This window comes from Bombus bifarius, unplaced genomic scaffold (assembly GCF_011952205.1).
Source record: "Bombus bifarius isolate JDL3187 unplaced genomic scaffold, Bbif_JDL3187 scf7180000007990, whole genome shotgun sequence".
Classification (NCBI taxonomy): domain Eukaryota; kingdom Metazoa; phylum Arthropoda; class Insecta; order Hymenoptera; family Apidae; genus Bombus; species Bombus bifarius.
This window is the reverse complement of record NW_022884371.1, coordinates 74,411-89,409: the sequence shown is the minus strand read 5'-3', so window position 1 is coordinate 89,409 and position 14,999 is coordinate 74,411. Positions and strand designations below refer to the sequence as shown.

Below are 14,999 nucleotides of genomic sequence, written 5' to 3'. Positions count from 1 at the left end.
TAGATCGATTTACTTATATTCGACGATGGCTCGTGTATACTCGGATAGGTTCACGAATAAACTGTACCAAGATAGTTTTAGTCAGCATTTTGTTCGGTTAACTTCGAAGGTACTAGTGAATACTTTACGTAGCTTGTAAGGGAATCCAATCGCGTTTGATTAAATATATAGCCAACCGACTTTCGCCAGCTTTGGCCGCAGCTCTTGAACCGACCTAAGTGGTTCCAGCATCGCTGACTCGGGCAAAATTATCATCGTTTATAATTCCTCTTCCTCGAAAAGGAAAGCTTCAATATTGCTGACTCCATTAGCAAACATTATTTATACCAGATTTATACCAGATTAAGGTTCATGTGCCAGTTACATGAACTACTATGCATATACTAATATATCGTAATTGCAAAAATGAAATATCTGTATGTGCTACTAACTCGGTGACCAGAGACCGCAATAGCCAGTGATCCATATTTTAGATAATTCCTTAATTCCAACCCGCTTAAAGCGAAAATATAAGCAATTAGATCGAGGTGATCGAGGTTATCAAGAAAATTTCCATCGTTTCCACCCAACGTCTCCCATCCGTATAATCAACGAACCTCCTAAGACGACACACGCGAATTCACAAGGTTTGTTATCTGGTGCAGAGCACAAACACGATTCTCCTCTCTCGTTTCATAGTCATACGCTCGGCAAAAATTGCCCGGTACAGCCTCGGGGAATCCGGCTTCTGTTTCTTCTGTTTACTCAACATGTTTCCATTTCCACGGACCGCGAACGAAACGCAACTAGGAGAAGAGAGGAGAGGCAGGGAAAGGGGAAAAGAGGAAAGGGACCGCGCGAATGCAAACGTGGCCACAAACCAGAAACGGAATTCATGGGCCGAGACAAAAGGTAACCGAGTCAATGGCGTGGTTACGATTCGAAAGGATTGGAATCGCGTCATCAACGCAACCGAGGACTACTCCTCTCTATTCTCGTGGCTCCATTTTCAACCGGATATGCACCCATGTTTCGAAGATACGATCATTCGGATTTATTCCCTGTTTTTACTTTGATCCGCTTTCGACGCGTCACCACCGAATCCGGAGACTTTATGATACACCGTGAAACCCGTTTAAAATGTTTCTCTATTCTCTTGCGGCTAATTCAATGGCTATTCCATTGTTCTATACGTGTCTTCATGCATATTTAATATTATGCTGCAATACGTTCGTTTCGTTTTTAACGCTTGGTGATACATCGTCTTTTGGATCTTTTACCAACCTCAGAGTCATAAATAGAATACACAGTACAGTATACTATACAGTAGCTATAAAAAGTATTTACACGTATCTTTCCAATGAAATATTCTTTTCATCGTTTCATTCTATAGAAGACAGGGAATGTGACATAACATGTTTTTCAGCTGTCATATTAATTTCCAAAGTTATTTCACGGTCTTGCTGATAAAAGTTTGTTGCGCTCGATAAACGCTCTTTTGTAGAATTTTCTGCTTGTCATGAAATAAACAACAATTTCGTTGCATTACAGTTTTCTATTACCAAGGAAGCAAAAGGAAAAATTGTGGGCATTGTGTAATGTTTGCTAGTAACATAAATTCCTTCTGTGTTTATACTTTTTACACAATGCTCTCAATTTTGCGGCGTGTTTTTGCCTTCCAGTGGCAGAAAAGCGTAATACAACGGAAATGTACTTTATATTCTGACACGTTCAACATTTCCCTCACCGGCCACAACAAATGTAAATCACCGGTCATAATAAATTTTGATCAACGTGACCGCTGAAATGTAACTTTTAAAATGATACGTGACTACTATTAATAGAACAACAACAACAACAACGAAAAGAGAGAAAAATAAAACCACCGAAGAAAAATAGAACGAGTGAATGTTACAAGCTAATAACAATCGTTCCCGTAATTTATCTGTGAAAATTGAATCAAAAAGTTGAAATGTTAAAGTAGATAGTATCCGTGTTTATGCAAAACGACGGCAAAAGCAACGAGTGACAAATGAAATGACAACACGGCCCGATAACGTACGTGTGATCGTATTTTTCGCGTCAACTTTTATCTCCTGTTGCTTCGCTGAATATTTTCGGATCAAGCGATTTACAATTAGCCAGATCGAGTCAGTTTCCACTTTATAGCGACTACGAAACGTGTTCTACGAATCCGGGTCACCGGTTTGCGACTGCCAAGCAGCGATTCTCGTTTCTCATGTTAGACGTATGCCGAGATGTTTCTTACAAAATTAAAAATCATTTTGATGAAACAATAGTGAAATTGTGGCGCAAAAATGTAAGTTTCACAAAATTATAATCCTATATAATTCTGCGGTGAATACACTTGCTTATACGCTAACAAGGAGAATGAAAAAGGTATATTAATGTCTCCGGTGAGCATTGTAATTTACTATTTGCGTCTGAAAGAAGACAGTGTATTTTTAGTAAAGTTTCAACTTTGTATTAATTACAATTTTCTATATAAACATTAGGACCAAGGTACGCTCCCACACTGTCTAAAAATGCGAACACTTATCATAGCGGAGTTCAAAAACTTTCTTCTTCGAGGAAATTAATAGCAGATTCTGCAAGGAAGTTCCTTGCATGATTTGCGAAATCGTACCGCAACAGAAGACCCGGATGTTGGTCGGATATTAACGAAGCTGACGACTCTTCTCCTGTAACCAAAACCCAGGGGCAGCCTTAATTCGCATTATCAGCGGCGAGAAAGAAAATGGCCAACTCGCGGAAGCAAGGAGCACGGTTCCACGGCAATACTTGCATCCCTCGGTTGTCATTTTCCAAAGTAAGAACCGGCAATTCGACCGTGACTTGCTTCTCCTGTTCTTCGATCGCGAGAACTCGTGATTAGATGTTGTAATTACGTGAACTTTCCTACCCTTTGCAAAATTCTGTCTTCCTAGGATAATTACGAATGAAATTAGAGTTTCTTGGCGTAACTTCTGTTGATATTAATCATCGCAGACGAAATTAGAAACGCCGCACAGAGTTTTAAAATTGCCTGACTATGGAAACAACATAGAAACAATCATACTGTTGCGGACCAACGTCACTTAACTATTCCAGTTACAACATATATTTATCTTTTCGTGTAGAAAAGTCCTTCGTAAATGAATAACATTCTAATTAAAGATCTTTAAAAATATAGAAACCCAAGGGAAGTCGGAATTAAGTAAAGCAGAATTCCAATTCTCTGAACTTGTCAGAGAACAAACGGTTTACATAGGCGGAGTTCATATAACAAGAGTTAGCCAACTTTCTCCACTGCCTATTTATTTTTTTTCTTTTATTCAAGTAATCAGTAGCAGTTTACGTTCAGGTAAGTGAATTCAACGAACGAAAGTTCAATTGATCGGGAGCGTTAACTAAAATTTCGCTCCAATAAATCGTGTTCTACTGTAATAGAAAATAATCAAAATTTTCTCCAGTTAAACAACCGTTTTTAAACACTGTGCATCAAGAGTTAAAAAATCAGAAATGTCATGAAATTGATCGGATAGAGAAAAAGGGAGACAGAGAGAGAGACAATAACCTTTCATTGCGTTTCCTGTATCGTCGACCATCGACGAACGATGAGTTCTATAATTGACCAATTCGATCGAATATAGGTGAATAACAGAGTGGAAATCGCATTGAGGACGCTACGTAATTACCGATTGTTTATTCGAAATTCGAAGAATCGCTGGGACAAGCGAATTGTTGTCGAATTACAAAGTAAAATTGGCGATTAAAAAAGAAAATGACGATCGATAGCATGGACAAACAAACATTCTTTCGTAGCAACAGTTTTCCATGGAATATCGAAAATGGGATTTAAAATGTTCCACGCTGGGCTTGATGAAATGATATTCAATTTCATTACATCGTCATTAAACGTGTTACCGTGAATGTCGATTAGTTTACGTCAGATCCCTATCGGAATTAATCGTCACGTTGTCCAACCGTGTGCAATGAATATGTAATAGGCTCAAGTATGAATTAATTTCTGTGGATGCACGTGGGTCGAAGCTTGGAGAGGAGAGCGGCTCGCGTGGCCCTAATTGGTCTGTCCGAGCCAAGGAGGACCTTCGATCCTTATAAATATGCGCTGGTCATTAATACCAGCCGTGATCCGTTGGCAAACGTCGCGGATCGATTCTGCATTTGCGATTCTGATCGGCGGCGATCAAATTCAGAAGGACGTATCGCGATAATTCCGTGGGACAACCGGAGATTCAGAGAAAGTTCCATTAAATCGAACTCGTAATTCCTCTATCAGCTTTGAAAATCCCGGAAATTAATGGTGTTACTCGTACCGTACGTGAAGATTAAAACATTCTGAGAATTATTGCAGTTAAACGGTGGATGCACGAGCTCGAGGAATAAATTTAACTTCGATTGAGTATTATATCTGCTTGGAAACAGAATTAACTTTAACGGCGTAATAAAATGACTGAGAATTCTGTACCTTCGAACGTGGCTCGTTTGTACTACTCGGTAATTTACTGAAATATTAATAATCACGTTGCACATGATGACGTTTAAGATGTAAAATTTGTAACTATTTCCAACTCGGAATCACAACTTCGTAAACCTTCCATCGCGTGAACGTCGTTGATAAATCGTGTCTCTTGACTCGACGAAACTTTCGATACGAATATTCTCCATGGATCGCGATGAAATTAGACAGCAAAACCAGACTACCGCTAATTTCCTTCCATTCGCCAATTACTCATTCGTTACATTTTCACTCTAAATCGAGATTTCTCGTTTCTGGCAGAGAATTTACGCTAATACGATGGAAAAAGGGTGGTTGAGCCAGCAGCACGAGTTGCAATGTACTTAGGGTAGATTGGAGAGTGCGATAGTCGGGATCGAAGCAATAGACGAGAAAAGGGTGAAAGAAAGAGTGAAAGGATGGATGCGAGGTGGGAATAGAATAAAGGAGAAGATAGTCGATTCTCTGGAGCCCGGTTGTCCGATGTTTCTCTTGCGGGTTATCTTAGCGACGATTCCAAGACGCCTCTTCGCTTTCCTGCCTTTAAGCGCACTCCTCTTCGACCTCCTGACGGAACAGAAAAAAGAAGAATATCAAGAACGGTGACAAAAGATAGTGGTCTTTCGTCGTGTGCAAGTCACCCTCTCTTTTCATCTCCTTTCCACCCTCTTTTCGTCCTCTTTCCATTCTTTCGTCGCGTGCCTGCTTTGAATTTGGGTTATCGAAGGAACGGCTATCTCTGAAAAAAAGCATTACTTATACAGCGTGGTCTTAAATTCATGGTACAAGTAAAATCAGAGAGAGATTGCACAAACTGAGACGAAAATATAATATGAGAAAATTCCATCGCAATCGATGGAGATCTGGCGTTGGAGATTGAAAAATTTAAGTTGCGAGATTCGTTGATTTTACGTGAATTTGTATAATTTTCAGCTGGACAATAAACGATCGACAGCGAGCTGTCCTATATACGAAAATAAGAGAAGAGAATGTAGGATACAATCTGGAGAAAACAGAGTTTGAATGTAATTAAGAGCGAGGCCAGTACACGTATACTTGACACACGTGCTCAAATTCGATTTTCTTGGAAACACAGCCTCCATCGAAATTTTATTATTCTCGATTTTCGTCTTTATTTTCAGCCACAAAGCACCCTCGCTTCTTTGTTCATGCCACGAATTTAGGTTCACGATATATGTATATTGGTCAAAGTATGCGAAACAAAGAAATTATATCTCAGTGTTACGTATTTAACCGAGCTGAAAAAATTACGAACGGGCTTCTTTTAATGAAAACCGCGAGTTGTTAGTTTAGATGGAGTTGAGTACACACGATTAATTTGCCTGTTTGAAAGTTTCCATCGCTGTATTTATTTTATGAGTTCATCTGGACAAGATACTGGTCCTTCGCGTAATAATTAACGGTTAAAGTTTTTCACGAGACGAGCGGATAAAAACTCCCCACGCGGTTTATTTTAAAAGCACTTTTATTCGTACCGTAATTAACCAACACTGATTCTACCGGATTCCTATCTTTTCAACCACACGGAGATTAATGGACTTCCCACGCAGTCTATTTCCTTTTCTTCCAACGAACCTCCATCTAAGAGATAATCGATCGCTCTGTATTATAATAATTCCATAGGAATAAACTATAGAAGACCAGCTCGAGCGCATATCAATGTTTCAAAGGCGTATCGATCGTTAGTCGCAAAACCTGAAAACATATGTACGTCACAAGTGTTAGCGTACTTATGTAAAGTAAAGTTAACCATGGAAATGATTACTAGCAACTTACTCCACGTCTTGAACAATACTTATTTGGATCGAAACTTGAACAAAGATAGATAGAATCGTAAGATAAATAAAGAATTCGACTACTCAAGATTAAAAAGAAAATGTTAGCTTCGTATACAATAATCTTAAGATCCTCCTCGTTCGAAATATCTAACCACGTATTAAAAATTCAAACAGGTTTCACGACGCGTCAAACGATTCATCGCAAATAAACAAGGGATTTTTGAGCGATGCAAGTGCGTTCCTTGTTTCAATTTAAATTTAGAAGAACATTTGATCCCACAGTTTTCATAAGAGATAAAAAATCAACAACAGCGAAATGTTCTTGAATTCTAACTTTCAAAATATAACAACTGTATAAATCGTTTTCTGCAATTGCGCCCTACTTGTCGACGATAGTGCGCGAACGTGTTTCGCACGAAACCGTATCGATCGCAATGAAAATCGCGGCTCGTCCGGCGTAAAGCCGGTGCGATTGGTCGCGAGGCAATCAGAGCGCTCGTAAGAAACGTCCAAATCATTCTCCCGTAGAAACATGGGCCGGAACAATCATACACTTGTAGGAGATGTATTGCGCCGGACAAGCACTATAGCTCAAAGCATCAGGCATAATTGCATATCAACGCTGCGATGCTGCTGACCGGTCGCAACACGGACAAAGCGGTGTAATTTGTGGAATCGCGGTAATCGGCTTTATGGCTTTTGCCGCTCCTGGTATTTGGGTATCGTTGTTTCGCCAACTGCCGACAACGTAATCGGCGTTGCACGCTTACCCAAGAATTTGGAAAATTGTCGGCTGATGGCCGGCGTGTTAAAGGAATTGAGGAAATTGAGGGAATTGAGGGAATTAAGGAAAACTGCCAAGGGGTTGATTCGCACGAGTATAGCGAGCGTGCTCTTTCAAGAATTTCGTTATTGTCTTTAGGTATTCGAGATGTGCCTCTTCGGAAACGGTCGACAGCGTAATCAACATCGTTGCGGCTTCGCCAATGGGAGGAGCTCGTTGTTTGTTATGCGATAAATTCGCCGTATAGTTGCACCGACATCGCCAGCCTGGTAATTGCAAGGGGTGTAATATCGCGAAAAGTTTGCACTAACCAGCGAATTCCTTGGTTATAGAGTGGCTCGTGGAAATATTCCAACATTTACTGCATTATATGAACAGTTTTCAAATTTCATTAGCATTACAGCAAGCCTGGACTATCATGGTTATATCTATTGGTAAAGTTTGAAGCAAATCTGAAAACATATACTCCTGTTCGTAAGTATTAGGATATCTGCTGATCTTGCATGAAGGTGGAAATTTATCCAGGTTGCGAACGAGGCAATTAATCGGTTCGAATTTTGAGATTAAACATAAAATCACGATCTCGAATACGCGATAAAAATTATGGATACTATATGGAAAACAATATATTATGGAAAATAATGGATTAACGATCATAATTGAATCATATGCGCATAATTTTATAAACCATAATACGTTAATTCGTTTTTACTTGTAATTTGTTTCTAATTATATCGATAAAATTATGACAGTCGTATCTCGTTACAGTGTTAATGTTTCTCAAAATGTTTTCTACATAGTACGTACAATATGTACATAGAAGAACACGTTCTAGCTGCCATTGTAAGTGCTGAAATACTTTCGCGAGCCACGGTATAGAAGGAAAGAAACCGGATAGTGCTCTCACGTGACAATAAGCCATGATTTTTATGGCCATGATACTAAATGTCGTGACTCTTGTCCTGGTACAAACTGAGTGTTCCGTTGTTACGATATTGAAATTGATGTCGCGACATTAACGCCACGAAATCAAAGCAGGTGCGCGATTTTATCGTAGCATTCGCTAGTGACTATCATTTGTTATTCAGTCAGAGATGTAGTTAAAACCTGGAAACTCACTCTCCGACGTTAGCAATTTTTTACATGATTAAAACTTACAATTTAGAAGTACATCGATCGACTGTTCAACAGTAACTAGACATCATGATACTAAGTTGCGTGGAAATAACCATAAAATAAACTGCCACGCAGTATCATAATAGCAAAGGCCGTAACTTTTAATGTCGCGCGAAAACGTGTCCTAAATTCATTGAAAAGACGAATAGGGTGTCTAGTTTCTAGCTATGTGACTCGAATTTCAGTTTCATCTAACCTACAAACCATTTTCTTATTTCTTCCTCGGAATTCTAAGTTACTATTCGCGTTATCCCGTGAAATTTATGTGGTGTGATACTTGTTCCATATCACTACGCATGAAAAATTGGAAAATGAAATTTCACGATAACTTTTAAATTTTCTGGCACGTGAATGCAGATAGGAAGATCTGATAATAGAGATGATGCGATTCATCCTCATATGTAGGAAGTAATATTCGAGGGAGATGTAATAAAGCGGATTATGTTGAGAAAATGCGGGGAAGGTAAATTGGGAAATTTTGGCAGATGCAAGGAAAAATCGTGCGAGGTGCGCTACTGGAGAGAGAACAAAATTTCGAGCGAATTTCCTTCAATTATTTACGCTCGGAAATGCAGGAAAAATTTAATTGCACGCGACACGAGGCGGTTGTCGAGGGGAAAAAATTTCGGAATAAACTGAAGCGGCTGTAATTGTACGCTTTAGTGGCGGCCGTAGACTCCATTTTTGTTTCATTACGGTAAAATATAGCCATGCATTATGAGTCTCGTACATGCAAGCTTTAGAATAATAAATGTAAAGGTTTCCGCTAACAATGTCGAAAATAACGAATCGGCCTTTCATTAAAATTAACGTTGCCGATCAACAACGATCATTTGATTACATTTAATTGTTCCAATTTGATCAGATCGTTCATCAATAAGCATTAAATAAGGATAATATGATCGAAAGCAGTTGATTCACAAAATCACAGTCTGAGATAGTCTAACAGTTGATTGACAAAAACAACCATCGTCCAGCGAGAAGTGCAATGCTCTGACGAGGAAAATGAAAAATGCAAGAAAATCTGAATATCGTAACACGAGTTCACGAGAATTAATAGATATAATAATTCGATTATATTTTGCAAATATAACGATAAATTCGTTGTCATGTAATTTAAACTTAGTTTCGACGCATCTCTCTTCCTTTGGAACGAAACTTTCGCAAGATAATGCACCGATAAAAACGATACAATGTTCGTTTCTGCGAACGAAACTCGATCGCAGATCGCCAGATCGTTTAATAAATCCCCTTTCTGTTTTGCCGTGCTTGTTTCGTTAATTATCGAGAGAATCCTTTTTATAAGTTCCTTTCGCTTTGACACGGTGATCCACGCGCGATACACGAGCTCGCCTCTCGGTGTCCGCCCGACGAACGAGAACAAAAGCAAACCAGGACACGGGAGTGCACCGAGTCGAGGAAAAAATTGCGATCGTCCGATACGGTTTGCATCCGTGTTGACGTTTCAGCTTTATTAAACGTCGAATTTTCCCTCGCCTCTCTTTCTCTGTGCGTTCTTCCACGAAAATTTCTTCGCTTTCGATTACTGTTTTCGCCAGCCCATATTTGCTCCCCATAATTGGCAGCAATTTGGCGTCTTGTTATTAAAAAAATGGAAGAAGCAAAAATAAGAACGACGATAAAAAGAGAAAGAGCAAGGCCGAAAAGGAACAAGTTTCCGGCGGAACGACTTTACCAATTAGCGAACAATCGCAAAGAGAGAGAGAGAGAGAGAGAGAGGGGAGAAGGAGAATTTCGAGCGGCGTCGTTATAGGTCTTTAAAAGTTGCACGCTCTTTTTCCTCATCGTTTGAATGCGGTGCCTTTATTAAAACTTTTGACTGTCCGCCATCGAGAATATTTCCGCCGTATTCTGTCCCTTCTTATTGAATCAACGGCAACGGAAATATCACGACTACTTTTAATTTCCATCTCCGAAGATATCTTTCGAGATTACCTCTCAGAACATTTCTAGATTCGCGAGTGCCTGGCAAAAGTGAACAAACGTCTTATAACCGATTGCGAATCAACTTTGTGCGATATTCAAACTTTTCCATCTTTGTTCTGGAAACTATAACGCTTGAAACATTTGTCATATCCCCAAAAGACGAGTCCAGAAAATTCATAAACCGCAGCATTCCATCGAGGTTCTGTAAAATTACAAAAAAGGATTTGTAAATCCACTCACACTCCTAATAACTATAAATTATTATGCAATAGAGCTCAGGTCAACTTTATACCATTTTATTAATCACTGCTACTGCTAGATCGCATCTTTTAATTGCTCGTTTTCTTTTCGTAAATTTTCTACAGGCCAAATCACAGAACAGGAAATGCAACACTCGCGCACACTTCCTCCCCTTTTATCGAACCGAGCCAAAGCTTCAGGAAAAGAATTTAATTGACTTAATCGATCGGTGAACCGTCCGACGACTAACGCGATTAACCGGCTGAATTCTTTCTGTCCTGTTGTTATCGATACCGATGATCGCGTTTCCGTTATTACTCGAATGGAGGATCGATTGGCACGATCGTTTAATTAAATCTCGCGTTCGCTGTGAATCCCTTTCCGCGCGGCACACGCTTAACCCTCTTAATTGATGAACCTGACCGGAATAATTCCGGAACCGGGGAATGATTAATTAATGGCCGCGTTTTGATGATGCATCGCGACGTTTCGAAACCAGTCCGCGGCCCCAACGAATCTCATTGAGCTCGGCCTCGTCTCTTTATATCCGTGTGTAACCTATAACCTGATATACGTTAATTAATCGAATGTTAGCTGATAAAACGTTCGGCCTAAAATTGGAAGTTCGATAATGCGGCAATTAAGCGTATCGAAGGGTTAATTGCGTATTAATCTAGTGGTCGTTCCCACGAATGCACTCGACCGCGGCAGCTGCAATTATTTTAATGCTGGATATTGAAATCGAACGATCGGATCGGTTCGTTTATCCGATTCCTTAGTTCGTTAATTTCCCCGTAGATTAGAACTCCGTTTAACCTAATTTCGTTTATACGAACAAGTTAATCCTCAGCTTCAAATATACAAACTCGTATCCGAGCCTCTATCATATCGAGTACCTCGGCAATCATAGTACAATCGGCAAAGCTAAGGTAATTATTTAGAGTGGAGTATAATTCATTAATTTCGATGAGCTTTAAATATATGTTGTCGAGGTTTCGATTCCAAGTAACTTTTTTCTACCCGTCTTTGAAGCATCTCAATTAAGATTTAGTGTTACATTAAACGAAATTAATTAAATTTTAATTAAAAGTAAATAAATTAGTTGAATTAGTATTTAACGACGATAGGTATATGTTTCAACTGAATATCAGAATAAAGTTTGTCAGTTCATTAATATTATTTCCTGGCTGGTAAATTATTGTGTAGGAGGGTCCCACGTTCTATTGTACGAACTAATAAAAAGTGCTAGAGAGGATAGCTATCGAACTACTATTATTGGAACTACTCGATTATCCCAACTGTTTTACCCCACGACTGGTTTCGATAAATGAGATTTTATTGTATCTCGCCGTTCCGTAAGTTACGTCGAAAAAGATCTCTCTATCGCCACTGTTCGAGGCTTTTTAGCTAATTGCTCGTCGTTTAAACGATAAGCGAAGAGAAAGTGTAGGGATAAAAGAGCGAGGTGCATATTAATCACAGTAAGTGAAACAGGCGGCACAAGCGTGTTCTAACGTCGAATGTTGTTCTTTGTTTCAGAGTCGGGGACCAAGCAGAGCAGAGGTAAGAGAAAGCCTGCTGAAAGACAGGCCCGCCTAAGTATCTTGCTTTTTTTGTCGTGGAACACATTTTAGGTTCACTCGCGCGTAAGTAACTTTGATCAAAGTTGAGAAAAGTACATTTTTCCCGTCCTGGTTCTCTTTTCCTTCCCTTCTCTTTATTTCGTATAATCGTCATACGTGAATGCTCGTGCTCTATTGTGCGTTCGACTACTTATTTTCCTGGTTCTTGCAATAACGAACAGGAAAGGGTTAATAACGTTGACGGAGGACCACGAGAACGCCGAAAACGAGGATCATTCTTTCGGCCGGAGTCGTGAAACTGTCGCGGCGGGTTTAATCTCTGGAGGTTGATGTTATTTCCGGACGGCCGGGAAATAATAGTTCCAGCGTCGTTGTCGAGTAGCGGGAACAGCAATTAAACGCGAAGAACACGAAAGAACGCGGACATACCGTAAGTCGTAGACCAACGACGCTACTCGAAACGCTCCTTAAAACGTTTTATCGGGTTCCACGTGCTCGAGATCGCTCGATTTCCCTGATCTTTCGATGGTGAAGTAACTCGATGGAATTCGTGGAACGCCACCACACGAAATCTCGAGTCAGCCTCGGCTGATTTTCGCGGGTATACCAACGCCGAAACGGGATTCTATCGGCGTGTCTTTCGTCCTTTACACGCTCTGTTGGTGAAGGAGCGACTGGAATTCCATTACAGGATTCTTGCAACGACGAACCAACGTAATCGTCCCGTAAACCGCGAATCACGCGTCGGAACGATCATCCAGCAATTTGTCACGGTCGATATCGAGATCCATAAGTTTCACATCGCTGGGAAAAATATGGACGCGTTTTCTCTATGGTACTTCGCTTAATGGAGGATCGATTGATAGAACGTTATCGCCGTTATCACCGTTATCGTTCGTTTGGTCCTTTCCTACACTTTTACCCACCGAGCAATATTTCTAGTCGAAGAGTGCTTTTGGCACAAGTCGGGCTATAGAATAGTCTGTAAGCGAATTTTAATCGTTGATTGGTGGCATCACACGTTCTTTACGAATCCAATGGCACGGATCCCGCTGACACCCATTTCATATCTTTGCCTTCGTGAAGGCGATAAATTAAGAAGAAGGCCGCCTTTTGGTGGTCAGACAATTATTAGGTGCGTGTCATGTCGAATAAAGAATCACCGAACTTTCCAAATTCTTTTCCTCTCCGCTTACTGGACTCTCTGCTTAGCTGGTACGTGTAACGTGAAACAAACTCACGCTCCTCGTCGTTGTTAATCCAATTTGTCGTTAAGTAGGTTCCAACGAAACAGGAAGGAAATTCATAGGAACAAATGGTGGGTAATTAAACGCGTACCTTGTCGAGCCCGAAACCGCATGAACTCCAAGGTTATGTCGTTTCGGTTATTACCAGCAAATTTAGGAGAACTGGAAGGCCGTTAGTTCCGGTTACGAGGTGGTCGCGAGTCTAAGTCGCCTGGAGAGGAAGAGGCGATGAGTGCTCGTTAAATATTCCGATGTGCACCGTGCAACTCACCTCCTTCTCTGTTTATTTTCTAAACAGCAACCGAACGACGACCAACTATTTCCGTTAATTGTTAATCTGTATGGCAAACAGAACCGACAAATACGCGACGGATGCAGCGTTAATTCTGTAAGGCCCGACGGCAAACAACACAGTCACGCTGTACACCTTCCGTACACCTTCCGTCCACTTCTCTACAGTTTTTGCACGAATTGTGCTCTTCGACGACTACTTTCGCAGACACAAAGGATATCGAGAAGACCGTCTTCCGCAACAACCGCAATGCGACGTACCAAACGCTGCTTGGCGAAAAGACGGCTGTCTTCCATGACGCGACATAGTTTCGTTCAACTGGAGCTTCGACTTCTCAACTTTCGAATCTCTTCGAATTTCACTTTTGAATTTTTCGGAATTCTGACAATCATTTCTTTCTGTGTAGAATAAATTGATAACATCTCTTTTAATGTAGTAGCATTGTTAATTTCACACTGACGTTATGTCGTAAATGGAGGAATCACTTCAGAATATTGGCGAAACTCGTCAGTAGTTTGTCCTCTTATTTTGTTAGTACTATGAATGAAGAAATAGTGGGATTTGTCAGGAGAGAATCCTAATTCATACCGAAGCGTACACGTGACGCTGCACGCGGTGTATAACGTGCAGCACGATGAGGTGGCTGGTGTCTGACTATTGATCGACCTGTTCTACTGCCGGACACCTCCATTAAAGGTTCACGTCAAGTCGGATTTTTTCGCAGTTTGCCATTACACCGATCATGCAAGCTGGTTTCGTCAAACCAGCTTCGTGTCGCTTTCACCACCAATTCGCGTGAAATTCACCTGCGGATCGAAACGGATCGAATCATTGGCGAACGTCACTCTTTGCTCATCAATACGTTTTATCCGAGACATTTCGAAACTTTTTTCTTATTAAGCTTGTCAGCTTATTGAAACTTCAAAGGTATCATGCATGCAACTATTTGTTAAAAACCAAACACTTTCTCTAACTTCTGAGATACAGCTTTTATAGGGGGAAAAAGAGGAAAAGACAGGAGAACACGCGGTAATGCTTGGCTTTGCAATTATGGTTTCTTTGCTAAAAAGTAACTACAACTTTTTCTTTTTACAAGTTACGAGCAAAAAGATATTCAGTCGATGAATAATCAAGGGTAAATGCAAAGTTTCAAAGTTTCATCATCATCAACGTCAACATTAAACATCCAAGTTCTTCGACGTGAATTCAAACGAGATCCTTTGCCGGAGAGCAACTCCAGTCTAACGTTCCTCGTTTCGTGTCTCTGTCGTTTCAAATACACAAGCTTCTGTCCCAACTTCTTTTTAAGCGAAAAACATTCTCAACGAGTTTTCTCAAAGAACACCGCCGCTCTTTTGTATAATTTGAAAGAGAACGAAGAGTCTTTCCAGAAATTCGCTCTAAGAACAAGAATACCACAAACGTAGTAC

At 40.3% G+C, this 14,999-nt stretch overlaps 1 protein-coding gene across 3 annotated transcripts in view; it reads left to right on the top strand.

Moving 5' to 3' along the window:
* The window catches only part of LOC117205318, a 164,685-nt gene that overhangs the window by 102,826 nt on the left and 46,860 nt on the right, over positions 1-14,999 (top strand). For 2 of the 3 annotated variants that reach the window (XM_033443600.1, XM_033443599.1), the window contains exon 2: positions 11,987-12,010. The exons of the other annotated variant lie outside the window; for it this stretch is intronic. In XM_033443600.1, the coding sequence (XP_033299491.1) occupies positions 11,987-12,010 (24 nt within the window). The remainder of the gene's footprint in view (positions 1-11,986; positions 12,011-14,999) is intronic. 3 annotated transcript variants of the gene reach the window in all.